Source organism: Aspergillus costaricaensis (assembly GCF_003184835.1).
Source record: "Aspergillus costaricaensis CBS 115574 unplaced genomic scaffold BO79scaffold_1, whole genome shotgun sequence".
NCBI classification, from domain to species: Eukaryota; Fungi; Ascomycota; class Eurotiomycetes; order Eurotiales; family Aspergillaceae; genus Aspergillus; species Aspergillus costaricensis.
Window position 1 is genome coordinate 2,137,387 of NW_020291801.1, and position 26,790 is coordinate 2,164,176.

At 51.2% G+C, this 26,790-nt stretch overlaps 13 protein-coding genes across 13 annotated transcripts; 5 read left to right on the forward strand and 8 right to left on the reverse strand.

Annotated features, from left to right (window-relative positions):
• The first annotated feature begins 122 nt into the window (after positions 1 to 122).
• Positions 123 to 3,153, forward strand: BO79DRAFT_4922 (E3 ubiquitin-protein ligase BRE1). The gene is made up of 6 exons (XM_025689330.1): positions 123 to 479; positions 605 to 748; positions 805 to 856; positions 914 to 1,461; positions 1,518 to 2,591; positions 2,661 to 3,153. Exons 1-6 carry the CDS (start codon positions 291 to 293, stop codon positions 2,832 to 2,834), a joined length of 2,181 nt encoding a protein of 726 aa, XP_025545546.1. The 5' UTR covers positions 123 to 290; the 3' UTR covers positions 2,835 to 3,153.
• Positions 3,154 to 3,397: 244 nt separating this feature from the next.
• BO79DRAFT_206341 (urease accessory protein UreF) lies at positions 3,398 to 4,483 on the reverse strand. Its single transcript, XM_025681952.1, has 2 exons — positions 4,311 to 4,483; positions 3,398 to 4,206 (listed from the first exon to the last, which is right to left on the reverse strand). Exons 1-2 carry the CDS (start codon positions 4,447 to 4,449, stop codon positions 3,440 to 3,442), a joined length of 906 nt encoding a protein of 301 aa, XP_025545547.1. The 5' UTR covers positions 4,450 to 4,483; the 3' UTR covers positions 3,398 to 3,439.
• A 210-nt stretch (positions 4,484 to 4,693) lies between these two features.
• Positions 4,694 to 7,072, forward strand: BO79DRAFT_185527 (protein kinase COQ8). Its single transcript, XM_025680406.1, has 3 exons — positions 4,694 to 5,520; positions 5,577 to 5,859; positions 5,910 to 7,072. Exons 1-3 carry the CDS (start codon positions 4,753 to 4,755, stop codon positions 7,013 to 7,015), a joined length of 2,157 nt encoding a protein of 718 aa, XP_025545548.1. The 5' UTR covers positions 4,694 to 4,752; the 3' UTR covers positions 7,016 to 7,072.
• Positions 7,073 to 7,554: 482 nt separating this feature from the next.
• BO79DRAFT_242067 (alpha-mannosyltransferase) lies at positions 7,555 to 9,039 on the reverse strand (the record flags this gene model as incomplete). The annotated part of the gene is made up of 1 exon (XM_025685181.1): positions 7,555 to 9,039. The coding sequence occupies one exon, from the start codon at positions 9,037 to 9,039 to the stop codon at positions 7,564 to 7,566; it is 1,476 nt and encodes a 491-aa protein (XP_025545549.1). The 3' UTR covers positions 7,555 to 7,563.
• A 1,127-nt stretch (positions 9,040 to 10,166) lies between these two features.
• BO79DRAFT_283952 (uncharacterized protein) lies at positions 10,167 to 10,755 on the reverse strand (the record flags this gene model as incomplete). Its single annotated transcript, XM_025688197.1, has 2 exons — positions 10,167 to 10,502; positions 10,582 to 10,755. 2 exons carry the CDS (start codon positions 10,753 to 10,755, stop codon positions 10,272 to 10,274), a joined length of 405 nt encoding a protein of 134 aa, XP_025545550.1. The 3' UTR covers positions 10,167 to 10,271.
• A 778-nt stretch (positions 10,756 to 11,533) lies between these two features.
• On the forward strand, positions 11,534 to 13,197 carry BO79DRAFT_4947 (putative Snf1 kinase complex beta-subunit Gal83). Its single transcript, XM_025689334.1, has 3 exons — positions 11,534 to 12,387; positions 12,491 to 13,076; positions 13,127 to 13,197. The coding sequence occupies exons 1-3, from the start codon at positions 11,645 to 11,647 to the stop codon at positions 13,172 to 13,174; spliced, it is 1,377 nt and encodes a 458-aa protein (XP_025545551.1). The 5' UTR covers positions 11,534 to 11,644; the 3' UTR covers positions 13,175 to 13,197.
• BO79DRAFT_4953 (uncharacterized protein) lies at positions 13,127 to 13,842 on the reverse strand. Its single transcript, XM_025689336.1, has one exon. It carries the CDS (start codon positions 13,710 to 13,712, stop codon positions 13,221 to 13,223), a length of 492 nt encoding a protein of 163 aa, XP_025545552.1. The 5' UTR covers positions 13,713 to 13,842; the 3' UTR covers positions 13,127 to 13,220.
• A 117-nt stretch (positions 13,843 to 13,959) lies between these two features.
• On the reverse strand, positions 13,960 to 15,302 carry kae1 (O-sialoglycoprotein endopeptidase). The gene is made up of 2 exons (XM_025681953.1): positions 14,863 to 15,302; positions 13,960 to 14,706 (listed from the first exon to the last, which is right to left on the reverse strand). Exons 1-2 carry the CDS (start codon positions 15,212 to 15,214, stop codon positions 13,973 to 13,975), a joined length of 1,086 nt encoding a protein of 361 aa, XP_025545553.1. The 5' UTR covers positions 15,215 to 15,302; the 3' UTR covers positions 13,960 to 13,972.
• A 462-nt stretch (positions 15,303 to 15,764) lies between these two features.
• Positions 15,765 to 17,462, forward strand: BO79DRAFT_249917 (ribosomal lysine N-methyltransferase; the record flags this gene model as incomplete). The annotated part of the gene is made up of 4 exons (XM_025685790.1): positions 15,765 to 15,915; positions 16,024 to 16,619; positions 16,681 to 16,908; positions 16,968 to 17,462. The coding sequence occupies 4 exons, from the start codon at positions 15,765 to 15,767 to the stop codon at positions 17,460 to 17,462; spliced, it is 1,470 nt and encodes a 489-aa protein (XP_025545554.1).
• Positions 17,463 to 17,928: 466 nt separating this feature from the next.
• Positions 17,929 to 19,935, reverse strand: BO79DRAFT_212924 (enhancer of polycomb-like protein 1; the record flags this gene model as incomplete). Its single annotated transcript, XM_025683189.1, has 3 exons — positions 17,929 to 19,086; positions 19,153 to 19,635; positions 19,777 to 19,935. 3 exons carry the CDS (start codon positions 19,933 to 19,935, stop codon positions 17,929 to 17,931), a joined length of 1,800 nt encoding a protein of 599 aa, XP_025545555.1.
• A 334-nt stretch (positions 19,936 to 20,269) lies between these two features.
• cnaB (calcineurin regulatory subunit B) lies at positions 20,270 to 21,437 on the forward strand. The gene is made up of 5 exons (XM_025681954.1): positions 20,270 to 20,567; positions 20,647 to 20,699; positions 20,777 to 20,850; positions 20,947 to 21,281; positions 21,347 to 21,437. The coding sequence occupies exons 1-5, from the start codon at positions 20,459 to 20,461 to the stop codon at positions 21,355 to 21,357; spliced, it is 582 nt and encodes a 193-aa protein (XP_025545556.1). The 5' UTR covers positions 20,270 to 20,458; the 3' UTR covers positions 21,358 to 21,437.
• Positions 21,438 to 22,046: 609 nt separating this feature from the next.
• BO79DRAFT_163787 (kinase domain protein) lies at positions 22,047 to 24,108 on the reverse strand. The gene is made up of 5 exons (XM_025679156.1): positions 23,770 to 24,108; positions 23,352 to 23,692; positions 22,949 to 23,298; positions 22,644 to 22,884; positions 22,047 to 22,568 (listed from the first exon to the last, which is right to left on the reverse strand). The coding sequence occupies exons 1-5, from the start codon at positions 24,021 to 24,023 to the stop codon at positions 22,393 to 22,395; spliced, it is 1,362 nt and encodes a 453-aa protein (XP_025545557.1). The 5' UTR covers positions 24,024 to 24,108; the 3' UTR covers positions 22,047 to 22,392.
• Positions 24,109 to 24,642: 534 nt separating this feature from the next.
• Positions 24,643 to 26,623, reverse strand: BO79DRAFT_261982 (SGNH/GDSL hydrolase family protein; the record flags this gene model as incomplete). Its single annotated transcript, XM_025686543.1, has 2 exons — positions 24,643 to 26,184; positions 26,243 to 26,623. The coding sequence occupies 2 exons, from the start codon at positions 26,621 to 26,623 to the stop codon at positions 24,643 to 24,645; spliced, it is 1,923 nt and encodes a 640-aa protein (XP_025545558.1).
• Positions 26,624 to 26,790: the final 167 nt, after the last annotated feature.

A 26,790-nucleotide genomic window follows, 5' to 3' on the forward strand; every position in this document is an offset into this window, starting at 1 on the left:
CTGGGGAAAGTGGGCGCGGTCACGTGGGAGGCGCGAAGGGACGCTAAACTGGCAGGCCGAAAATCCTCCTGGCTTCTCTCTGCCTGGGAGTCTTTGCTTATCTCAACTCATTCCCTCTCCATCCCCCTCTTCCACCTCTTCCTCGCTTCCCCCCTTCCACCCGCCTTTTCTTCCACAACAACCACCCACCGTCACGTCTTTCACGGTCGGAGATTGTTACGGTCCCTGCTTTCGGCCCGTTGCTGCTCAGTGGTGACGGCCTCTTCTGACGTATGCCTCTTTAGCCACTGATGCCGGCCGCCGAAGCATCCCCCGTCGCATCTTCCGATTCCGGTTTTGTCATGATGGAAGACCGGAAGAGAGCCGCTGCCTACGACCATAATGATTCTGCTCCACCGTTGAAAAAGCAAGCGACTTCGGTCAATGGTGGTAGCAAACCCCATCCCGACGCTGATATGCCCTGGAAAGATGACCTGGAGGTAAGTCCCCGATCTGCCCACGTGGGTGCCAACTTATCCCAAGGGTTCCCCTAGACAGGATTGGAACGCCATAGTCGACTCTACCGCTACCCTCCAGGTGACATACTGACGTCTTTTCGTCGCAGCGTTTCCAAAAAGACGCAATATGGCGCCAGATGCAGGAGTACAAACGTGAGAAGGTGTCGCTCGAGGCCAAGCTGAAGGAGATGTCCAAAGCCACCGCCTACCACAATGACCATCTCCGTATCATAGATACCTGGTATAAGCAAGTGAGTAGATCGTTGTATTTTGCTCATCCGGTGCAGATTGTCTGACGAGTCGACAGTTGGTCGACGAGGTCAAATTGCTCATGGGCGCTGCCGAAGAGGATGCCAAGGGTGGGTCCCACTCATGCCGGCTTTTGGTTTACATGGAAACGCTAAACAAAATCCCAGAACGCCCGGCTTTCCAAAGCAGCCTACTATTCGATGATGTCGACAAATTCGAGAAGCACTTAAAGTCCCGTTCGGAGGATATCCGCCAGGTCATCTCTAGCTTACTATCCAAATCTCCCAGGACCTCACCCGAGGCTTCAGAGTTACAGACTCAACTCGCCAAGAAGCTTGCTGAGGAAAAAGCCACCATCGCAGAATTAGAGAAAGCTCTATCTGAAAAACAGCAACTTGAAGAAAGTCTCGAAGAAGCCTCTTTACGGTACATGGTAGCCGAGAAAAAGCTCGATCGTGCAAGGAGCTTGACGGTTGCCAAATTAGAGAAGCAGTACATTCTAGGAGCCCAACGCCCCGGCGGCGATAGTGCGTCTGCACCCAAGGAAGAGCCTTCCGCGTCCAACGGCGCGACCCCTAGCGGCGAGCGGAGTCCTGCGCTGGAAGAAGCCCACAGCAAACTCGTGGCCGTGTCCGAAAAGCAGAAAGAACAGCTTCAGAAACTGGAGAGTGAAAATGCCAAATTACTGACTCAAATAACGGATCTCAACATCAAGGTACGCCCACCCGGTTGGACCAGCTAGACTCGAACAGTGCTAACGTGAGACGGCAGCATTCACGACTTACTGACGATGACTACGCGCACACGGACTTGTTCAAGCAATTGAAATCCCAGTACGATGACGTTGTTACTCGGATCAACCACTTAGAAGCGACCAACGTGCAACTGCGAGAAGAAGCGGCAAAATTTCGATCGGAGCGAACCGCCTACCGCAATCAGGTTGATGAAGAGGCACAAAATGCGATCGCTGAGAAGGAGATGCAATTAATGCGGGCAGAAACAGATCTGGCACGGATACGCAATGCGCGCGACGAACTTTTGGCGGACCAGCAAATGCGGAAGGCTGCGCAAGAGCAGGAGAAAACTGCGGCTACAAAGGTGCAAGAACTTGCAGATGCTGGACAGGCTCGGATTACGGCGCTAGAGTCCGAGGTACAAAGGTTGCGTATGGAATTAGATAAGGAGAAGAGCACATCAAAAAGCGTTGATGAGATCCCGATCGAAGAATTGCGTGCTAAGTTCAGCAACCTGGAGCGTCAGTTTTCGATGCTCAATACCGAACTATCCTCGATGCAAGTCGCCTGCAAGAAGTACTCGTCATTGGCATCACAGAAAGTCACCGATTTCAGTGCCTTGGAGGAGAAGGTTGCCCGGCTCATCGCGGAGAAGTCCAAGGCCGATCAGAAATATTTCGCTGCAATGAAGAGCAAAGAGGCCAGGGATGTGGAGGTCCGCACCCTGCGCATGCAAAATGCGAAAACTTCGGACATCGTGTCGCAGCTGAAGGAATCTGAGGCAGCCACCCGTTCTCTGCTGGCCAACATGGAAAAGCAAGTTAGCGAGACTAAGGAAGCACTCAATTCGATGATGAACAAGAATTACGCAGCCCAGCAGCAAGTCACAGAGAAAAACATCACAATTGAGGGCTTGAACCGGCAGGTAGCCGAACTCAAGGCGCTGTCAGCTTCCAAGGACTCGACATTGGCTAGCGCCTCGAGTGCTTGTCGCCAAGCGGAAACGGAGGTGGAAGGTCTGAAGGTGACCCTGGCGGATACCAAGAAGAGCCTGGAGAACTGGAAGAACAAGAGCCTCGGGAACTCCTCGTCCGAATATGAAATGCTGAGGGTATAGTTATATCCCATCTCTAACCCTTATTTTGCCATATTGGATCATCCTCGCTAACGTGCCCTACAGACTCTGGCACTCTGCACTGTGTGTCGCCGCAACTTCAAGAACACGGCCATCAAGACCTGTGGTCACGTGTTCTGTAAAGAATGCGTGGAAGAGCGCCTCACATCTCGGTCTCGAAAGTGTCCCAACTGCAACAAGTCCTTCGGTAACAACGATTACATGCATATCACACTGTGATTTGCTCAGAACCCAGCATCCTGGGTTCCTACCCTCAACTTCGTGTATCATAGTCTCTTCCTTCCCTTCTTGCCTTTCTCGCCTTCCCCCTTTCACTCACCTACGTCACTTTATTACGGCTTGATTTTTCTTTTACCCATTGCGCTCCATAATCATGGAAAAAGGCTCATGGTGCGGTGTTTTACTGTGGTTTAGCAGGACAGGATATCAGAGGGCCGGCGTTCGATCTAAATCTGTTCCTATTGATCGGATATTTTCTTTGCATAGTGGCCGGGTTGTTTGGTCTTCGGGTTACCGGTTTTTCTTTTTGTTTCCTTTTAATTTTCTCTTTCTCTTCGTTTCTCTTTGCTGCCTTTTATTCCTTTTCTTTTATTTTCTTTTATTTCCCCTTCTCTTTTCATTACCCTCCGGTCCAGAGGAGTTGTTTTTGGATACCCACGTCAGTGTTCGAGCGGCACCTGGGTGGGACAATACGGTGCATGTTGTAGGATTAACTAGGAAGTCACGGCAGAGAGAAAGATGATGAATGCAGCTATATTCATACAGGAATGTCACCTTTGACCCAAAAGAAAGGAATCGAGAGAGCTATCGTGGTGATCTATGCATTATGAGTTGAAGATTCTACTATATAGAAGTTCATGTCGTCCCACCCAGAGATCAAGAGGTGGGACGATTTGTCCTGCATCTTCGACGGGAGTATCCCACTCCCGCTCTATACGTTGAGTGATCATGCTTTGCAAGCCTTTGCTGGCCAGGATGTTCTGGGCCTGATAAGGGCCCATGACGGACGCACGGACAGCAGCGCTAAGGACTGCCTTGGCATGGTTCAACATGAAGACATAAGCAGTCTGGTGGGCGTCCATGCCCATGGCCAGACATACCACCCCCCACAAAGGCGCAAAGTGACCTTTGGGGCCTAGTTCGTCAGTACCCAGCGAGGTCTTCAGTATGTCGGAGAATTCCTCTACCACCTTTACTGCCTCAGCAGCGTTGGGGTTAGCGTGGAATGGGTTGAACGCATACGTTTTCCGGAAAGCGCGTTCCCAGACCCCGAGCAATGCCCGCCCTTGGGCGAGACTCGCCCGCTGGGCAACTATGCAGGGGGTAGACGCATCAAGGTCATTGTCCAGGGTCTCCAAGTCTTCTGGGCGTCTGTATCCTGCCAGAACGTATGGAAGTGAAGTACTTGCCATAGAAGCGATCGAGAGCTTCAGGAAGCGTTGGAAGGATGCAATTGGGGTCACCGAGCGAGGAAGGGGCTTGTTGTGCGCCAGATAGGACTCGAGACCGCTGGAGTAGGCGAACGAGCCCAACGGAAGGGCTGAATCCGAGAGGAGAAGCAGTGCATGGCTGGGCACTATTCCCGTAGCATCTAGAGCGTAGGAATAGACGGTTAGTATCTTGTAGATAGGTGGTGGAAGTTGCAGTTGCAAGAGAAGAAGTGTACGGGGAAGACATCCGCGGGGGCAAACACACCCTCCGGTACCGGTAGATATGAACCCCCGCCCTTGTGCGACGCAGAGGCCGACGCTAGACGAGCACGTGCATTGCGCAGACGGTCCTCGAGATCCACGATCTCTTGCTCGATATCCTGCACGTTGGTCTTCACTGTCATTTGCCCTCACCAAACAAGTTAAGGCGGCCGGTACATGGCGGTGATGAAGAAAGGGAGATCCGCGGGAGGAACATTCGCCTTTAAATACTATTCTTAGTTTTATCCGGTCGGCTGTCTTCCTTATCAGTTGCCTCCGGACCTCTCCGGGGCGCGGTACCGCCCGGCAGAAAACCACCGCGGCTTTTCGAGGCTCGAGATGCTATCCGGTTTGCTCTCACGCTCCCCCAATTGCTTCAGTTTCCATCATTATGCGAAGACGGTAGTTTGGAGACCAGCCCGGGTTTCTCTGCTACTTTATCAATTATGTCGGGCAAGCGTCTGTTGGACGCGATCCAACTTTGCAATGTCGCCAGGTCCGTGGCCGTGAAGCACCTCGAGGTGCGGCAGCGCCAGTTAGACCTATTTACCAGGACTTCATCCCTCACCAAGGGCATCAAGAGCCAGGTGGATGGCCTCTGTATGACCGCACAAGCTGCGGCAGCCTTAGCAAAGAGATTCAATGATGATCCTTCTCCCTCCCAACCAGCACCCGCACCGTCACCCCGTGCCCCGAGCTCGTCCCCCACGCACACGAATCTCTCGCCGGATGAGGCCAGGAAAGCACAACGACAGGCAGAATCGCAGATACCTTCAACGACGGCGGAACATACCGGTTACGGAGCCAGTCAATTGGATGTCAGCCAGCAGCAAGATGTCTTCTATGAACCCTCCAAACAGACGACCCCCGGCTCGTCTGGACTTCCTAGGGTTAAGCTACCCAAGACCTCCAGCGACACGCAAACCGGCATCAACACTGAAATCAATGCGGACGTATTCCACTCTCCCGTCAGTGCCGAGAAACCGGCGTCGTCAATCCAGCCTACGGAACAACAGGAGGAGATTTCGGAGGATATGATGAAGGAGATATTCCACAGCCCCAAGGTCGCTAGGATGCTGTCTCGTCAAGCTGCTGCGGATCTAAGATACAAAGGAAAGACCCCGGTGCCTCCATCTGACGCCAAACCCATCGCGAAGGAGGCCCTGTCGAAAGAAGAGGCCCAGGCCGTGGAAGACATTGTGTCAACAACAACAGTGAGTGCAAGCAGTCGCAGCCAATTGGACGTTTATATCTAATAAAGTGCCCGCAGGTGGAACCTGAGACTGCCGCAGCCATGAAGCAGCAGACAACGTACCAGATGATCGAGTCTCGCGTTCCAGCATCTCGACTAGGCAGGCTATGGCAATACGGTGGCCTAGCCACATCCATGGCATTTGGCGCCGTCAGTGAAAGCCTGCGACGCGCCACTGGAAGCCAGTCCGAAAGCACTGGATCCCTCATGTTCAGCGCCGGAAACATGGAACGTCTTGTCGCCAAACTCTCCAAGATGCGCGGAGCGGCCCTCAAGCTGGGGCAGATGCTGAGCATCCAAGGTACACACCATCTACCCCATCACTTAATTCCCCCTCTAACATCACCCCAGACAGCAAAATGCTCCCCGACTCCATCCACGAGGTCCTCCAACGAGTCCAAGACCGCGCAGACTACATGCCCGCCTCGCAACGCGACAAAGTCCTTACCGACAACCTCGGTCCCAACTGGCGCGACCTCTTCTCCTCCTTTGACGAAATCCCCATGGCAGCCGCCTCCATCGGCCAAGTGCACGGCGCCGTCCTCGTCTCCACGGGCCAACCCGTCGCCGTCAAAATCCAATACCCAGGCGTCGCCGACTCCATCGACTCCGACCTCAACAACCTCTCCATCCTCCTAACCGCCTCCCGCCTCCTCCCACGCGGCCTCTACCTCGACAAAACCATCGCCAACGCCCGCACCGAACTCGCCTGGGAATGCGACTACCACCGCGAAGCCACCTGCGGCGAGCACTTCCGTTCCCTCCTGGCCGACGACCCCGTCTTCCACATCCCCGCCATCATCCCCGAAGCCTCAGGCAAACAAGTCCTCACAATGGAACGCCTCAACGGCATCGCCGTCACCAAAATCCAAAATTTCACCCAATCCCAACGCGACTGGATCGGCACCCAAATCCTCCGTCTCTGTCTTCGCGAAATCACCGAATTCAAGTACATGCAGACGGACCCCAACTGGACGAACTTCCTTTACAACGCCCAGACGAACAAGCTCGAATTACTCGATTTCGGCGCCTCCCGCGAATACCCCGACGAATTCATCACGAAGTATGTGCATACGCTGATCGCGGCAGCGAAGAACGATCGTCAGCGCTGCGCGGACTTGTCCCGCGAATTAGGGTATCTCACGGGCCATGAGAGTCAAGAGATGGTCGATGCGCACGTTACTTCTGTTATTACTATCGCGGAGCCGTTCATGGAGTCGTCGCCCGATGTGTATGATTTTAGGAACCAGACTATTACGGATCGCGTGAGGGGGTTGATTCCCCTTATGATTCGGGAGAGGTTGACTCCGCCGCCTGAGGAAACGTATAGTTTGCATCGGAAGTTGAGTGGGGCGTTTTTGTTGTGCGCGAGGTTGGGATCTAGAGTGCCGTGTAAGGAGATGTTTAGGGAGGCGGTTAGGAAGGCGCGGGTTGCGGGGACTATTGAGAGGGAGTAAGTGTATTATTAAAGGGTTGTGGGGGTGGTGTATTATTCTCTTCTCTGGAATTGTATCATTAGCTTAGATTGTATGTATAGAGATTTACATCAATGGGTTGTATTTATAGTAGTGTATGGGTATTGGTATATGGTACATGAAATAAGTAGCAAAGCTGATGGCATGGCATGACATGGCGTGAGGAGGTATTTGTGAATATGTGTATGTTATCCAGGATGAAATCCTGAGATTGCCAGTCGTTGTATTTATAGAGGGGTATCCAAGGCTGGTCCAAAGTGTCTTGCAGTGGTTCGTGTCTCCTTGATGAGACATGGGCGTAGACATGTCGCTCCTATAGCTGTAATAGAAGTAATATCGTCTTCGTCGCTGCGTGCTTCGTTGTGCCGTTGCTCCATTCTGACAGTAACCCGGACACCAACTCGATACCCACGAAGATATCGTCTCGTGGGGATCGTGCACATCGGTAGGTGATGATAGATACTCCCTACACATCTCACGGAGCGACCAGCACCAATAAGGCTGAAATCGGGAAATCGACCGACCCTAACTCAACGAGAATGCCCGATACCGAACATAGCATTCCAATAGTTCTTCACCCCCTTGCAGATGCCCTTTTTATCCTTCCAAGTACTGAACTTATCCTCAAGTTCGCATGCCGTCCACAGAATTTCGTCCCAGAAGCGCTTCTCGACATCAGTGCCAAAGGCCTTGATCACCTCGTCGGGAATCGTCCATGCGCGGGTGTAGCTCCCGTCATCCGCGAAAGCCGGGTTCACGGCCTGTTTGTCGAACACAGTGGCCGGGTTGAACTTGGGGAAGTTGGCGTGGATGAAGAATGCTCGGGGGGCAGGCGCCTTCGAGCCATGGACTCGCCACTCGCCCTTCTGCGTCAGAGCGTAGTCTTCAATGGGGTCGAACTGCACCATCGCGGAGCCGGCCAAACCGCCCTGTGTGCCGTGGCCGATGGCGCAAATTGGCTCCGAGACCTGGTAGTATGGTTCCTGGAGGGTCATGGCGGCTGCGACGAAGGTTTCTTTATCGCCTTCTCCGGCGGCGCCTTGCGAAAGCAGTGGGTAATAGAAATCGGGACCCCACATGTTATAGTAGGTGCTGAGAAGAAGGGTCTTCATGTGCGTCTTCTTCGAGATGAGGACCTCTCCGGATTCGCTGGACTGTCGGACTGAGTTCTCGGGGTACGGCTGAGAGGCAATTTCATAGTAGTAGGACGAGACGGTGGATGCCCAGAAATCGGGCCAAGTGACCATGTTCTTCGAGGGAAAGGGGCCATTGACGAATAGCATTTCCGGTGGGTGAATCGGGAACGCATCGGCGTCTAAGAAGAGGATTTCTTCGAATGACGAGAACAGCATTGCGAGAAGCTTGAACTGGTATTTCTCGACCTTCATATCGCCTGGGACGGCGTCGAGAATTTCCGACAGAAGCACACATCGCGCGTTCAGCGATGGCAGGACCACTTCGCAGATATGATCCTCATATTCTTCTTCATTTGCGAGGAAAACTTCAACGGGTAACTTTGAGCCCGTTCTGCGAAGCATACGAAGCGAGATCACCAGCACAGGTAAGTAGGAGCCCCCCGCGGTGGAAACCAAGCCTCGCGTATTCTGTGTATAGTTTAGCTGGGGCGGGTTGGTATTGATTGCATTAACAAAGCCGCTGTGCGCATTTTTCATCGTATCCACGTCGAAAGGGAGCATGTCCAGCAGCTCCGGGCGGTCTTCTGGGTTCGATTGTTCGAACCTAATTGACGGCGCCGATCCTAATCTCAGAGGTGGCTCGCATTTTGGCTCATGGGCGGTTAGAAGTGGCTGGAATTGACGCCAGAATTGGATGTGGCCTTCGGTATGTCTGTTATTCGAAGGAGTCGCTTGGTGTGTTTGTATGGATGGGGCTTGCTCGGTCAGAGGATAGCTGCGCCATCTTGAATAGGACCAAGCGAATGTTAATAGGATGAATATCGCAAGTAATAGGGAGCGCACTCGTAAGAACGCTCGAGAGGGAAACATTGTGTTTGGAATGTTGCGACAGGAATGTCAACGGCTGTCAATGGTTTCGTGGTCTCGTTAGGATCGCAAAGTATAGCACGGAGAGTCTGACGTAGTCGTTATATCGGAGAAGACACCGCTAGCGCAGGGGGAAAGGCATTGGAGGCGTCCGGGGAGGCGTCAGCAAGGCTCGAGAGGAAATGTAACGAGGCTGATGAATGGAGAAGACATGCGTGTCGAAGAAGAAGGAGCTGCAGAGTACCTTTGAAAATAGATTTAAAGGATAGGAAAGAAGAGTGTCGGGGGAATTTGCGAAGAAGGAATGATTAAAGGACGGAGATGAACAAGCGAAGCGAACCCTGGACAGATTGCAGGATGGTCCGTTCGAGACCGAGGGGTTGTTCTTGTTGATTGATGGTTCGAGAGACCCACAGCACGATGTTCGGTGATAAGCAATCCACTTTCAAAAGGTAGTTTGACCTGAGTTATAGATTGATAGTATAGTCGCAGGGGTATGATTCATGTCAAGTCGAAACAAACAATCAGGAGTGATGACATCGGTGTTACTGAGTGGACCATGGTTAGAATGGGCTGCAATGTAATGTTTAAGTTGATATTTATACTTTATTTTTCCCCTCCAGTAATTCGTATTGCGGTGAGAAGAGGCGGGAAAAAAAAAAAAAAAAAAGAAAGAAAAGCAAATTAAATGAACAGATGATTAATGTTTAGGGTAAATAATAACAAGCAACTGTCCCTAGTAGTAATACTACTACTACTACTAAAATAGTGGAAATTGGGGGCTATTCTAATAGTTCATTAAGATAAGATGAGGGAGAGTCTTTTTGTCTTTTGAGTCTCATGGAAGTATAATTGCAGTGGGGAATTGGATGAGCGGCAGGGTCCATCCATACTGTCGCGGATTGATTGCGTCAATTATTCCGGAGATTACCAGCCCCGTCCGCCAGCGAGGATCCGTCTGCCTCCGCTACTATCTGTCATGCATTCGGTCGAACCGCTCAGAGGCGTAATAGTCTACTGTGAAATAAGCTAACACATGCTAATGCTAAAATATATAGTACAGACGTAATCACTACACTTTCCGCTGACATGCCCACTACTACTATGCTCATGATTTAGTTTAAAGCGTTCCGTCATTCCTCGGCCCGGTTGCTGCTGCTGCTTCTTCCCCTTCGAGGATCGTGTAGACGATGCCAGGTTCTCATCGGGTTGAGCCTATCCCTCGCGTCGGTCTATCACTCCGGCATATTCTCGTCGGACGCGTTGGAATCGCTCGGAGAAGTCCCTCTTTTGACTTTATCAAGTAGACGTCCATGAAAACTATTCCGCCTAGGGCGAGCTGGGTCATACTTCAGTGAACCAAACCATTGATGAACCGCCTCCACAGTAACCGACGACGCATAATGAATTGATATTCCCAGGATAACCCCCATCAATGCGGCTACTGTGAAGTAGCTAAGAATGGCCTAGGTAAACCATAAGTGTTTATTCCTTGGGTTGCGACCAGTACTTGCTAGAAAGGATGGAGAATCTATCCATTCGTACCTCGAATTTGATTAGAAGCCTTAGTGGAGAAAGGAGCACATAGAGGATGGCATGGGCTAGGATCCACATTGGCGAGGCTAGTACACTGAACAGCCCATAGACCCAGGAAGCCAGGTAAGCCAGAGCATAGAGCACGGCACCGGAGCTCGCTGTCAAGGCGGTAACCCAATCCATTCGCGTGGCTAAAAGTGTTCCAGAAGCAGCTGGTTGGTTACATAGAGCATTCCAGGTGCGTCAGCTGAGGCAATTTATGACACGGCCTTGTTGTGCAATGGGAAGGGATACAGCAGTAGAGTGAACTATACAGAAGTAAATAATGCTTGGATGGATGATGGCGCTGCCTGTCCGGTAAGCGGTCTGCGGTGGCAGAAATGGTATTGTTGAATGACTTGTTTTGGTTCATCGATTGTTATCGTTATAAGTATGTACTCCTAGTATTTATTCTATGGGGTAATCAACATTCCTCTTTCATCCATGGGCTTGCCTGAATATTTCAAATGTGCTAAAATTATTAGCAAACACGGTGATTATATCTCGCATATTCCCTCGAAGATGATGCAGTATACTACAGTTGACATACCAAGTCACCATCGGAGATGACAGCCGACCGGCCGTCGGGGAAAACCAAGGAGGGAAGCCCTAAACCCTAAGGGGAACTTCTCCATGGGACTAGCCCGTCCGGGGTCGACGACATCGACATCATCAACTCTTACTTGGCTGCCCATCGCATTCTTTCTCTTCGATCCTCGCCCGCTGCTCTGTTTATATACCTCTTCCATCCCATCCTTGAGCCGGCGCCTTTCCTATTATCGTCAGCATATTTCCTAGATCCCATCTGCATCCGAAGGCCTTTGTCCACCCGATATTTTCCCTTCGCCCCGATTCCCTCTTTATTTTCCGTTACCCCTCCGCCTTCCAAACCCCGACACCATCTGATGCTGGCATCCCAACCCTGATCACGGAACTCACAACTCGTCTCTCTTGTCTTCAACAAGGCATCTAACCTGCCTGACTCAGTTTCCTTTCCTTCCTACAAGCGCCTCCCACCGGCTCCCTGTTCCAGATGGGCAACAATCCTTCCAAACCCCCTGCCGGAGATGCCCAATCGCCGTCGGCTCCCTCGGCCGCGGCGGGGGACAAGAAAGTAGCTCGCCGGTCATCGATTCATACACCATCGGGCACCACCAAGGCCTCCGCAGCCGACCCCTCCGCCACCAGAGAAACTGCAACGGGCCTCCCGACCTCCCAAGTTCAGCCTTCCGTCCAGCAGCGTTTACAATCCCGCAATGTCACAGATTTGCCGACGCGGAACCTAGATCGGCCAGACCGTCAGGTTCCAAAGAAGCCAGATACTCGCTCCAGAGACATTCCTGCGCCTGATCCGTCCAACCCCGTCCAAGTTCCGGGATCCCGGGCGGCTGCAAAACGTGACCCTGTAGCACCCTCTGGCCCTCCTCCCCATGCCTATTACAGCGCCTCTGTTCATCTTCAGCGCCCACCGCGGATGCCCCTGCCCATTGGAGATGCCACGGCCACCCCCGGTTCGCCCATTATTGGTCCGGAGGACTCGTATATGGGATCGGTTGCACCCGACCATCTGCTGGATGAACACCGCGATTCGAAACAATCCGCCGTAGCTGGCGCCACGGTCGATGACGATGAGGCATTGGATGAACTTCAACCCTATACTCCGAGCGGCGTGGGAAGAGCTGTGCCGACCCTGATAGAATGGACTGCTCCTGGTGATAAGGTCTACGTTACGGGAACGTTTGTGAACTGGGAGAAGAAATTCCGTTTACATCGGAGGTATGTTATGTTGTCGCGTCCGCTGTCCCCTATGTCCAGTCGCATTGCTCGTTATCTGGGCTATTTTACGTTATCAGAACTAACTGGAACCCTGCATAAACAGTGAGAACAACCCCGGCGTCTTGTCCACAAGATTGAACCTCCGTCCGGGCACGCACCATTTGAAATTTATTGTCGATGGTGAAATGCGCGCTTCAGATAATCTTCCCACAGCAGTCGATTTCACAAATCACCTCGTCAACTACATTGAAATCAGTGCTGATGACGTCAACCGGTCACGGAGAGAAAGCGATAAGGTCCCTGATGGCGTTCGACCTCCGCAGGTCATTCCTGGACCGGTCGGGAATGATCAAGTGGGGTCCACAGTGGAGGAACAGTCAGACAGAGAAGAGCCCGAGGAAATCCCGTTGGGTGACTTCCGTGGTGTTATCCCACAATTTCTGCTTGATCTAGATCGTGAGGAAGAAACACCTGAGTACCAGCAAGCTGTGAATATCGTTGGGGATGCGCCTACACCGCCGAGCCTTCCGCTGTTCCTTGGCAAATCAATCTTGAACGGCACCACACCCATGAAGGACGATAGCAGTGTTCTTAACTACCCTAACCACACCGTCCTAAACCATCTCGCTACTAGCAGTATAAAAAATGGTGTGCTTGCCACCAGTGTAACGACCAGATACAAACGGAAGGTAAGATGGCACCTCTTTGTCACGAAGCCACGGGAATTAACGGTATGCAGTACGTCACAACGATATTGTACAAGCCGACAGACGATATTACAGGTTAGCCTGTCAATGGGATAAGGTTCCCTGCACGTCCCTCGTGCCTTATCTCTAGCCAGAAGGGGATTGTATTACTTTGGCTGCCAGAGCGGGGCCGAGCACCCCGCATGTCGACCGTATGCTATCTGCGCATCGAACTGGAGGATAAGGCATCGAAATGGAGGATAAGACACTGAAGGCCCTCGCAGAAGCAGGAGAAATAACAACAGATATCTCCTTTGGGTATATCTTTCGACATTGCAGAGTTGCACATAGCCGGAACCCAAGCTCAAGCCACTTTGTATGATTCACGTCCTTATGGTTGCTCGATGTCCGACTATTTGCGGTGCAGAAAGCGCCACTATTAGACCATTGTTGTTGTTGGTGTTCGGAACGATGCATGGCTAGCGACAAATCTTCGATAGCTAAGCCCCTGTTGTCAACCTTGCTTGCAGCTGAAATGCGCGGCTGTTTTACATAGGCGTTGCTGCTTTCGGTCAGCCAGGAGTGTTTGATGTACGCCCTTGACGCTTGCTTCCACCCGTCGGAGGGACAACTAGTCATAACCGACTTGATATTCTTAATCCCAACCTGTCATCTGTGTCCGTGGCAACTGAGTCAAACTGCGCCAATCGTTACTCGGTAGAAAGAATGCGATCAAGCGGGCTCCAATCAATACTAGCCCTTGCTCCAGTTCGTCTGGATGCACGGACGCACTCCGGGTGCCGAATCCCGTACTATCGGAAACCTTTGCTCATGACTCTATAGATTATATTCATCTCATTCATCTAAATCATCATCATCCAATGGAACAAGAATAGAAATCAATCCCTCCATTTGACAAAGACATCGTCTGTCCGGAAGCGCTGAGTACAAGTGGAATCCTTCAAGGGTGTTGTGCTACCGGACTTATATGCCAGTAATCCGGCCTGCGCGATCATGATGCCGTTATCAATACAGAACCTCTCGTCGGTCGCATGAATGGTACCACCGCGGTCGCGAGCCATGATGCCCATCATTTCCTGCAGGCGCTCGTTACAGCCCACTCCACCGACGATCAGGACATCCTTCGAACCGACATGTGCCATGGCGCGCTCTGTGATCTCAACCAACATGGAGTAAACCGTTTCCTGGAGCGAGAAGCATAGATCCGCGCGCGTCGGCTTCGCGTTCTCCAGATCGTCCGATGTAGACGCATTGTTAGCGACATCCTCGTCGTCATTCCAATCTCCATCCAAGCCATACTGCACGGCCAGTCCATCAATGGCCGCCAAGATACCGGACATGGAAATGTCCATTCCCTTGACCGTGTACGGTAGATCGACCAGTTTCCTACCCTTCTTGGCTAATTGTTCGATGTTATATCCGGGGGCGGGGTCGTTGGAAATGCGCAGCGTGCGCGCAAAGCGGTCTAAGCAGTTTCCTACTGCAATATCCAAGGTTTCGCCAAAGATGCGGTACCGTTGGGAGCTGTATGCGATGACTTGGGTGTTTCCTCCGGAGACATAGAGGACGACGGGATTTTGTGCACCGGTAATCAATCGACCCATTTCGATATCTATATATACAGCCGAGGCATGGTTAGCGATGGTTGCAATAGGGAGGTCAAGCTAAGCAAGGGATGACACGGGCCAAAGGGTTTCCCCGCACGGTGCAGATAGGATCGGGGACTGATAGATAAATAGAGCAGTGAAGTACTAGGCATAACACATACGTCCAACACAGTGATTCACGCCCACCAATTCCTTGCCCCATAGTAGACTCAACATGCGGGCCGCAATGGCGGCGCTCTGAAGAGGGGCACCCATGCCGGGGCCCTTAGTGAAGCAAATGCAATCCACATCCTTGGGGGAGATCTGAGCTTCGCGAAGAGCCTTCTTGACCAGTTTCACAACCCAGGCGCGGTGATGACGGGCGGTGTCCTTGGGGAGAAATCCTTCACCGGGAGGGGTGACATAGGTGTGCCGAACATTGGCCAGCACCTGCGGGGGCTTGCCATCGTCGGGATGCACCATGATGCCCACGCCCAATTTGTTGGCGGAGCTCTCCAGACCGATGGAAATCATGATGTGCAGGGGGTATCTGGCTCAATGACGGAAAAAGAAGGTCCCAATATCTCAGAAGGGGTGGTTACAGGCTGGTCAAAATTTCGAGACCGCGGACATGAGCCAGTCGCGGAGGGGCAAATTCGGTGCTGGTTCGGAAGGTTATCAGGCGTGTTATCGATTGGCCCGATTTGGTCCGCCGCAGCGTTTATCCGACTGTCATTTTGCTGGAACACCAGTTACTGTACCATACTTTCCATACGCCCGTTTGCCTGCCAACTAATTACTACTAATTAGTTACTTTACTTACTACCGGAGGAGCACCGCCTGATCCCCTCAACTTCCCCCCCGTCAATCTCTCACCCTCCCACACCCTCCCCTTTTCTTTCACCACCTGGCTAGCTGTCCCAGCAGCTGCATCTTCTTCTCTTTGTTCGGCTGTCAAACTGCTATCCTTCCCGCTCCTTTCACTCCTGAGCCGTCCTTAACACAGTAGTGGGTGTGGGGTGCCGAATTTCCTTTTTCTTAGGTCGACACTATTCACACAATCTCTCCTCCATCAACCCCCCAAATGTCTTCCACCACCCATTTTCCCGACCCGGGAAACTTCCAGCACCAGTCAAATGAGTTTCTCACTTGGCTGGCTGGCAAGCCCGGCGTCAAAATCAACCCCAAGATCCAAATTGCAGATCTGCGCTCCCACGCTGCTGGCCGAGGTGTCGGTAGGTTCCCATCCCAGACGAGGTTTTATCCCGCTCGTGCTTGTCTCATGAAACCCGTTTTTTCTTGGAAGTGACTCCCTCTCTGATGTCCTCGTGTCACTCTACCAGTGGCTCAGTCCGATCTCGACGAAGGTGAAGAGCTTTTTACCATCCCCCGCGCACATGTTCTCTCGGTTCAGAATTCCAATTTGAAGAACCTGCTCTCCCAGAACCTCGACGATCTTGGCCCTTGGTTGTCTCTCATGGTTGTCATGATCTATGAGTTTCTTCAAGGCGATCAGTCTGCGTGGGCTTCATACTTCCGGGTTCTTCCTCGCAATTTTGACACCCTCATGTTCTGGTCCGCCTCCGAGCTTGAGGAGCTTCAGGGCAGCGCTATTGTCGAGAAGATCGGGAAGCAGGGAGCCGAGGAATCCATTCTTGAGTCCATTGCTCCTATCGTGCGAGCAAATCCTGCCCTATTCCCTCCCATCGACGGAGTTGCCTCTTACGATGGAGACGCTGGGACCCAGGCCCTCCTTCACCTCGCACATACTATGGGATCGCTTATCATGGCCTACGCTTTTGACATCGAGAAACCGGAAGATGAAGAGGGTGACCGTGATGGTGAAGACGGTTACTTGACCGATGAAGAAGAAGAGCAATCGTCCAAGGGCATGGTTCCTCTGGCCGATCTGCTCAATGCGGATGCCGATCGCAACAATGTGAGTTCTGTTTGATCTTCGATTCTTGCTACATGATCGCTGACTAAGGGTTTCCTTTCAGGCTCGTCTTTTCCAAGAAGAAGAAGTCTTGGTTATGAAGGCTATCAAGCCTATCAAATCGGGCGAGGAGATCTTCAACGACTATGGGGAGATCCCCCGTTCTGACCTTCTGAGACGGTACGGTTACGTGACTGACAACTATGCCCAATACGACGTTGTCGAGCTCTCATTGGACCAAATATGCCAGGCTGCTGGCCTTGGAAGTGCCGATATTGAGACCCAACCTCCGGTAAACAACTGACATAAGACCCACCTGGCACCGGAAACCATATGCTGACCTAACGTTAGCTTCAATTCCTCGAAGACTTGGAACTTCTTGACGACGGCTATACCATCCCAAGGCCCTCTTCCCCTGAGGATCCGTTGGCTGATATTCTTCCGGATGAGCTCTTGCTATTGTTGAAGACCCTGTCGCTCCCGTCCGACCAGTTGGAGAAGCAGCGCTCGAAGAACAAGCCCCCCAAGCCATCCTTCGGTGATGCGGAAGCCGCCATCTTTGCCAAGGCTCTGCAGTTGAACCAGGCTCAGTATGCGACTACCATCCCCCAGGATCAGGAACTCCTCGCCCAGTTGTCGCAGCTTGAAGCATCCGGCCCGGTGGAAGGATCTGTTCGTCGCAAGAAGATGGCGATCCAGGTCCGCCTCGGCGAAAAGGAGATCCTGTACAACCTGTCCTTCATGCTCGACAAGCAGTTCGGGGCCGCACTCCAGAGCAATCCTCTCAAGCGTGCAGCAAATGGCGATAGCGACGAGCCGCAGAGGAACAAAGCTCTGAGGACTTGACGCTTAAATCTCGAACCCGAAAAACTGTTTTATTATGATGGATAAGACCAAAAGTTTGATTTTTTCTCCTTTTTCATCTAATTAATATTGATTTTTGTTATCTTCTTCGTCGCTGACCTCATAGCCTCACTATCCGTACACGAGTCTATCGACTGCTCGGCTGAAAGAAAAGAAAAAAGAGGACAAAACTGGCTATGTACACTAACTTTCGCATAATACCAGGGTCATGTCATAAACAAAGCATCATCCGGCAACATCATCCTGAGGGTCGAACGCTTTGCAGCGCTCCGGAAAGAAAAGATATTCGGGGTATGGGGTAAAGAATCAGGACGTCCAGGGGGTAAAAGTACAGGTGAGGGTAAGAGAATATGTCGAAAGAACAACGCCGGCCAGATGCGAAACATGGGGTGAAAGATTAAAAACATAATCAGAAGGGAAGAGAGAGGGGAGAAGAACAAAGGCCAGCTTAGGTCTCTGAAGTGGAGGCAATGGCGCCAGGCCCGGGATTGGATCCCATGGTTTGCCCTCCGCTTGGTGGATTGGTCGCCGATGTCTGTTCGGCCTGCAATCGCCGTTGAGCCTGAGCTTGAGCCTGTGCTTGTTGAGCCTGCGCCTGCGCATGGGCTTGAGCTGCCGCCGCTGCTTGGTCTCGGGCTTTGGCTGCCATGATGGCCCGATGCTGCATGATCTGGATATCGTACTGGTCTCCTTCAAATTCGAGATCCTCGTCCGAGTCCTCCTGATCATACTTGAACCGATCGGCCTTCCACGGGTCCATTTCGACTCTACAACGGGACACCAGATTTCGACGATCGATCCACAAACGACCGCCGCGCCCGATACGTCGTCTGAACGAGGGCATCTTGCTGGTGTCCACACTCAATTCCATGGCATGTGGAGCTAATTTATCTCGGAGAGCAATGGCACTCGTGGTATCTAAGGGCGAATCCAGCATATTGTCGGATGATTCCGATGATGGCGGCGTGGGCAGTTGAGTGGTGATTGCAGGGCGGAAAGAAGCAGCATCGAAAGTTCGCTCTGGCGACGGGGAGAGTGGTGCTCTTGTGAAATCCACATAGCCCTCGTTCCACTTGACGTGCTTGGCGATATTCTGCTTGATGTCGCGCTGAATCTCGTTCTCCTTCTCTGCCTGAACATCCTCCAACAGCTGTAGGTCTTCTGCAGCTTGTGTACCAGCCTTGGGGGGCATGCGCAGTTGAGGCGCAGCCGGGCGTTGCACAGCTGGTGCTTCTACAGGCTTCTTCTTCGGCTTTTGCAGAGTCATCAGCATGTGCAGCAGACGGTCGCGGGACTGCATAGGGCTCACCTTCTGGTTGATGAGGTCCTCATCATCGTCCTTGATGTTGAGCTTCCTCTTCATCTCCTTGACCTCCGATCTCTGCAAGAACACTTGGCGTTCGATGGCCAGCATCTCCTTCCTCGCTAGCTCGCGTTGGCGCACCAAAGCGACCATCTGTCGAGCATCTTCCAGCTCCTTCCTGAGTCTCCTCAGCTTGTCGGCACTCTGCGCATCCCTACCACGGGTCTTGCGCGTCTGCCGCACTTCACGCCTACGGAAGCAGACATACGGGTCCGTATCATCGGTGTCTCGACCAGCCTCAACCTGCGGTAATCGGTTAGCACTCTGGTGTTGCCAAACCTCATAACTGCCGTTAGCGAGGGGACTCACCTTCGGTGTAGGTAGTAGGGGCTCGTTGCCGTTGCTGGTCCTCCTGGACTTCCAGTATTCATAGATGTCCTTGGCGAACCGCTTTACACTCTCCTCTACAGCTGGGTCCATCGCTTGTTGGAATTCTTCGAAGCTCATGAGGGGCGAGTTATCTACAAAGGCATATGGCTGCTCCTTTCGCGACGTGAGCTCGAAGAAGCTCATAACCTCTTCGAACTGGTCTTCGGTGCACCGACTACCCGCATCGCGTTTTTGGTTGAAGATCTTGAGGAAGACATCATCTTCCTCGTCCATGCAGTACGGGGCTCCGCAACAGTCCTCTACCGTAGCAGAGAAGCGAATGTAGGTCGCAGGTTGCGAGAAGATAGGCGGGTAGAGCTCATCATAGCGCAGGTTACTGAGGACCGTCTCCGGCGTCGGAATATGGGCATCTTTTACTTTTCCCTGCGCAGCGGCATTTATGGCGACCTGGAGATGGAATTCCTATACAAGAACAGGCGTTAGCAGGCGCTGTTGCGGTGTTTCTGCCGAGGTGCGAAATTTTCACGATGGGGTGAGGTCGGGATGATGTCACGTGATATGCACAGGGATGCTCGCAACGGTCGGGGATGAGGCATCACTTACCGATTCCTCAGCCTTTTCCACGCCGGTCTCGATCTGTTGTAGGGCATTTTGGATTTCATCGTCGATGAGATCTATGTCGTGCTCCCGGACTATGGGGATGGAGGCCTTGGAGGTGAGCTTTTTCGGGCGCGTCCTCCCCATTCCCCCGTACCTAGTCATACGAACTTTGGGGCGCGGAAAAGGGCAACGACCATGGGCGAGGGGGGCTAAAATTGGTATCAGGCGATAGGGCCGATCATGCGAAAGCGCGTAGACGTAGTTTCGTGATGAATGTCGATGGTGATGGGATGATATCGACGCGGGAAATCTCGTAGTATTGGCACTGGCGGATGAGTTGACGTTGCAATGTCACCCGGCGGTGGCCTGTTTTGGCCCGGCGCACGGCCTCAGGGGTTCGCTTGCCTGTCCGTTTCCGGTTAGTGCGGGGCTGCCCGATATCAAATTGCCGGCTGGGGGAACCTCGTTGCTTGCAGTGATTGATATCGATCTATCTATCTATTGTTGTTCCCTCGTGATCATTCATTCCCCCCCCAGAGTTTCACTGTGTATTGAATTGGTGTGGGAACTGCTTCCCTTTCCTCCCTCTTTCTAAACTATTATTTTCTCCACCTAGTCTCTGGTTCTTGCCGTTGCCGCTTCTGCTTCTCTCCTTCCCTGTGATCGCCACATTCCGCTCCCCATCATGGATCATTCCAGCGAACCCAACAACGCGGCCCTTTACGATGCCCGGAGACGCAGGGGCTCCGTCGGAACTTCTCAGCTCTTCGAAAACATTGTGTCCGCCTCCAACTGTGGGTAGCGGTCGCGTCTGTAAAATAATTATCAATCGGGGTGTCCGGCCTTGCTGACTACATCATCGGAATCTGGCAGTCGATCGCGATGAAGTGGACCGTCTCCGCAAGCGCTTCATGAAGCTTGATAAGGTACTGCCCCCTTCTCCACGTTATACCTTATTTTACCCTACCTGTTCTATAGCTAATCATAATGCCGATGTATACAGGACAGCTCCGGCACCATCGACCGCGATGAATTCCTCTCCCTTCCTCAAGTCTCCTCTAACCCGCTCGCCACGAGGTACTCCCCTCCCTTCCCACCCTATACCACCTTTCCAACAACACTACACCGAACATGAAATCTGGGAAACATAATAATAACAAAGTGAAATGATAGAATGATCGCCATCTTCGATGAAGACGGCGGCGGCGACGTCGACTTCCAAGAATTCGTCTCCGGGTTATCAGCCTTCAGCTCCAAGGGCAACAAAGAAGAGAAGCTGCGCTTCGCATTCAAAGTATACGATATCGATCGCGACGGGTACATCTCCAATGGCGAATTGTTCATCGTGCTGAAGATGATGGTCGGAAACAATCTTAAGGATGTGCAGCTGCAGCAGATTGTTGATAAGACGATCATGGAGGCTGATAAGGATGGTGATGGTAAGATTAGCTTCGAGGAGTTTACGGATATGGTTGAGAATACGGATGTTAGTTTGAGTATGACGTTGAGTATGTTCCCTGATACCGTTTATACTCTTTTTGCGGGGTTGAGGTTTGCTGACTTTTGTTTGTAGACCAGATCTGAGGGGGGTTTGGAGGTGTGGATGAGGGTATCTACTTGCTGGGTATGGCAGATAGGTTGGTTGGAAGGATAGGGGTATGAGGAGGGGTTATAATTTCTTACTTATTATCTTATGATTATGATGACAGCCATGACGAAACTGTAGTTTACTTTCCTTTTTCTTTTGCTTCAGGGTCGGATTCGCTACTAGTCTATATATTGTTTAAGGTACATAGTGTACAGATTTCTATGCGTGCTGTGCAGTAGTTGTAGCTGGGAGTTGCGAAGCATATGAGGATTTTGGAATATGTAAGTCATCTCAGCAGCAGTAGCAGTAATCATTCGCAGATATGAGAATCTTCACCAGGATATATGGTTAGTTCGAGTCCTACACAAGTAAAGATAAAGTTCAGCCTCGCAAACCTACAGCCTTGCGGCTGACAACGTTATTATGATGATGATTACATGATAACATCAAGTAAATAACATGTAAACTAGTACATCAATCCAAAAGAATAGCATCTCAAGCGCAGCAATACTTCATATTACTTTGGGAACTATGTAGTAGCTACTTACATAGTAGTATCACACCGTTAGTAGTATCTTTAAATATGTAACTGATTGATCTGATTGGTTCATATATTTAGTACATCCCTACTACTCCACATCGCTACAGTCTACACTTTATATCATTGATTCCTTCGCATCACATCAGAGAATATCTAGTTTACCAGGCATAAATAATAGCATGACCAAGTAATATCTCTCGAGACTAAGATCAAAAGCAAGCCATGCCGAAAGTCTCAATCGCTTCGGCTTGATCCTCCAGATCGGTACGGTATCGTGGAGAGAATCGTTTGTCATATATACCCTTCAGGGATATCTTACCCTGATCGTTCGATAATTGATGGATGCGTGTTTGCTTTACCATGAGCACTTTTCCCAACCCAACCAACAAGTCGAGGCGAGTATATGGAGTTGCTCTTAGAGTAAGACCCCCAAGTGAGCAATAGACACCTTAGCTGGACTGTAATACTATGACAGCTCACCCATCCCCCCTCAATCATTGAGGAAAGGGTGCTCCATCAACTCCCGAGCTGTCTTTCGTTCCTCAGGCAACCAAGTGAGCATCTGTTTGATGAAAGATAGGAAAGCTTCCTTGTCGCTCGCTTCTAGAGATGGGACTGCATCTTCAAGCTTTCGCGCGGGTATCAAATCGTTGTAGAGGAAGTTGCCTACCGTAATATGGATTAGGGTCAGAGATACACGCATATATGCAGTGGAAAAAAAAAAGGAAAGGGTATCAATACCTTCTTCATCAAAGAAAGGCCCACCAAAGTATTCCCTATTGTTCTTGAATATCTTACCCCTTTCATCAGTGATAGCTGGTGACCACTCAACCTGTGCCATGGACTCCGACATCACAAGCAATTTCTTAGGCGGGGGCCCAAGCAGGGCTATCATCTGCGCTAGATGTACTTCTGGGAGGTAAGTTCCCTCCGCATCCTGTACCTGGGTGAACAACTCTGTGCCTTCGAGTATATTCCATATCTGTTGTTGTAGAACGTGAGTACTTTATGATCACCACGTACTCTTGAATGCATGTATGTCTTACCATAACACCCAGATTCCATATATCAGCACTATAGCTCCACCCACATCCCAGAATGACCTCTGGTGCGCGATAATAGTCAGGTTGTATAGGACGAGTACCCAGTTGAACGGCGCCATCATCTCCACCAGTGCCGAGTAGAGTCGCGGCGCCAAAATCGGTTATTTGAGGGTATATGTTGCCGAGTCCGCTCGGGTCAAGTGGTCCGAAGTTGTTGTGACAGCGGTAGATGACGCGACCGGTTTCCGGATCCGTCTTGCATTGCATCGACTGAGCCTTTTCTTGTTCTTTGACGAATCTCGGGAGGATGTTCTCATTTTCGAAGGTTATGAGGATATTGTCGAGTTTCAGGTCTGACAAAAGTGTATTAGATTAATAAATTTTGGTGCCAGATGGATATACTCGCCAGTATGGACTACCTTGCACACAGAATGTAGGTAATCGAGACCAGCTAGAATGATAAGAATATAGGCTTTAACCATCGGCAGGGTGAACCTGTCGCCTTCGAACCGTCTTTGGTATAACCAGAGAGGCTCCCGCGATGGCTCGTAGGCTAGACAGATATGTTTGCCGATGGGACCTGCCAATTCAAAGCTTTCAAGGTAACTGCGGATAACCGGACGACCGCGGTGTGAAGGAGTTTGCTCAGCGATGTGTTCTTCAATACGACGCTCATGGTCGGCACCCTTGGGATTGTTGTTGTTGAGGATTTTGAGGGCTACAATGCGTTCAGCCTGCCATCGATATCTAACCGTGTGGTTCGAATAGAGGTTAGAAATGCGAACCGTGGCCGCAATTACGTATGAAAGTCAATATGTACATGCCTTGCGACATCTCGGGCGAGCCACACAGTTGAACCGCCCCCCCACCCAATCTTGACTAGCAATTGATAGTGATCGGCAAGAACCTCCCCGGGTTTCGCAGGATAGTAGTGTTTGGGATTGAAGCCAGGACTGAGCTCCTCGTCCACAAGTTCGTGTTGGGGAATGGGAGTTATAGTTGAGAGTGAACGTGAGAGCTGGAGAGGTTTGGCGCGAAGGAAGGATATGCGCTTCATTGCACGACTTATGGACTGCATCTCATAAAAGCAGAGGCACCTTGCAGCCAAGGCTATGTGCAGAGTGAGTAGCAAGGAGAAGAGCCGGGTTATGAATAACCAAGATAACTGGAAAGAGGAAAGAGAGAACAAAGTAACTAATGAATGTAACGGGGTGTCTGGTGCGGAAGACCGAAGATTCTTGGCAGGCGCTAAAGGGATGTACATGTAAGGCGCCAAGCAGGGGAAGTTACTACACCTTAGAATACGGGTGCCATATATATATATATATAATATATATACATGTATATATTTCCAAACAACAGAAATATTGAGACAATCACCCATTTAGTATTTGTATATGGCAGGGAAGAAGTAACTCAATGATAATTTATTAAACTGGCGCGGATACATCATGATGCTGTAGTTACCAAATTAACCCGGTAATCACACTTGTTACTATTGAGACACAGCGATATTTGCCAATTGATTCAGAGGTAGAACTCAAAGAATAATCGAAAAATTAGATAAATCCAACTCGTTTCTCTGCCCAACACTAGATTACATGTTCCCAATATCATGAGCGGTCACACAAGCGAGTCCATCGCCCTTCGGCTGACTATCTATCTCACCCGTAACCCTAATTCATCCCTCATTGACCTCAAGGATCACGTCGCAACACCCCATGACAACCCCGCGTGAAACCCCCAGCGTTGAATTGCACCCTATTATTATCAAAGCATCTGGGTCCCGTCAAAATTGGCGTATTGAATTTAGCCACCCACTCATTTCCATCAGAATCCGGATGATCCAAATACTGAAAGTCCCATCCCGTAAGTCCGTGTCCCACGCAGCTTATAATAGCCGGCTTCAGCGTATCCTGACCCGCATCCGAAGTTGCCCATCCTCTGCCTCTCATATCATACCTCTGGTACCAGAACTTATAACTGCTATCGCAAAAACCCCCAACTTCTCTCGTCGGCGGCCAGGGTCTCTTGAACGAGTTCGCAATGTTAACTTCATACGTATAGCTCCCGCGAGTCCAGCGACCCCCGAATTTCCAGTTCATCGGATTTTTCGGATCATTGCCATCGCAGGAGTTGATGATACGTTCGAAGGACTCCATGCAGTGGCCTTGGTCGAAGTGAGTGGCGCCGTCGCTGAGTTGGATGCTGAAGCTGTGCGTTTCTGGGGTTTGTTGGTGGAACCAGCGCTCGTCTTTCCAATTTGCCGTTTTCTTGGGGGGTTTTACTTCCTTGCAGTAGGTCTTGTAGTTCTTGTTTAGGAGGTCCGCGCTTGCGTAGTCCTTTCGGCCGTCATTTTGCCAGCATCGGAACTCCTCGAAACCGCGCGAGCAGATGGGGTTCCTCTTGCCTAGGAAATCAGCCCGTGCGGCATATATGCCATCTAGCACGAAGGAGGCAATGGTCTTGTGGCCGAGCTCGTTTGGGTGGAAGTATTTGCCCCAGCGGTCGGGGAGCCCGAATCCTATACCTTTGTCACCCGGGCAGCCTGGGGGTAAGGTTACGCCGGTGGGATTCAGCTCGTAAAGGGCAGCTGCAGCCGGGTTGGGAGAGCGGTAGAGGATAGAGTCGTACAAAGATGAAAGGGTGTCATTAGTATCGGCGGAGGAGGAAAAGGAGGTTTCGGTGATGTTGTCGCGCTTCGCTTTCAGTTCCGTGTGGCGTTCATAGGTGGTGTCTGGCTTGAAGAAATGCAAGTTCGGCTGCATGGGATCGGGATATTTGCCTGTTGATTCTGGCACGCAGTACTGTCCTTTGAGGCCGTCTTTCATGAAGTCATTCCAATCGGCAGTACGGATATGCACTCTTGGGAAATACTTTCCCTTATCCATGACAAAATCCTCGATGGTTTTCTTAATGACCTTGTTTGTGTCAGTAACCAGTTGATTGAGTTTCTCGCGACGCTCGCGAGTCAAAGGCAAAGCATCGAATGGAGCCAGACCAGGGAAGGCCCAGTCCTGATTCTTCTCGCAGTCATCAGTTTCCGTGTTGAAGAACTGGCCGTAAAGAGCCCAGACAATGATGCCAAAAGCATTCACCTTGCTCACAGCGACTTCGAGGATCCTGCGAACGTTGTACCCCAGGATAAACTTGATGTTTTCTTGAGCCAATTCAATGACCTTCTGACACTTCTCTTCGCTATTGAAAGGGAGAAAGATGCAGGTGGTGATGATATCGGACTGGCCAGGTAGTCAGTTAGAGGCTCACTATAGTGAGATGAAGGAGAGGCTAGCATACCAAGCACAAGTCATTTCCTCCACCGGTCAGGACTATGAGGTCGTGGAATTTATCAAGGTCCTGGGCCTGGCTGTAGATGTCGCTAGTACGAGCGCCACTGCATGCCGTGTATGTGAAATTGGTCACTTGTGGACCCAACATATGCTTCAGAAGTGCTACATATGACTTGTCGTAGCGGGAGCATTTGGTGTCTTCTTTTTTATCGCTCCACAGATCACCGGCACCAATGCCTGCTGTGTAGCTGTCGCCAATGGCTGCCCATTTGCGAACGAAGGTGAGGTCTGTGATGGGTAGATCAGATGAGGGAGGATCATGTGGAGGAGTATTAATGTCAGGACTGCCAGTGGCAAGAATCACCAGCAGAAATATGAGCCAAAACATCCTGTAACGGACAGCGCGAAGATGAGCCGGGGGATGGGATGGAAGAGGACAGGAGGATGGAGGAAAAGCTTTGGTTGAGGAGATTTCCGAGTTTATATCGAGGGAGCATGAGCCGGGAACTAGACCTAACATCTCAAATCATTCAGGCATATTCACGAGCACACAAG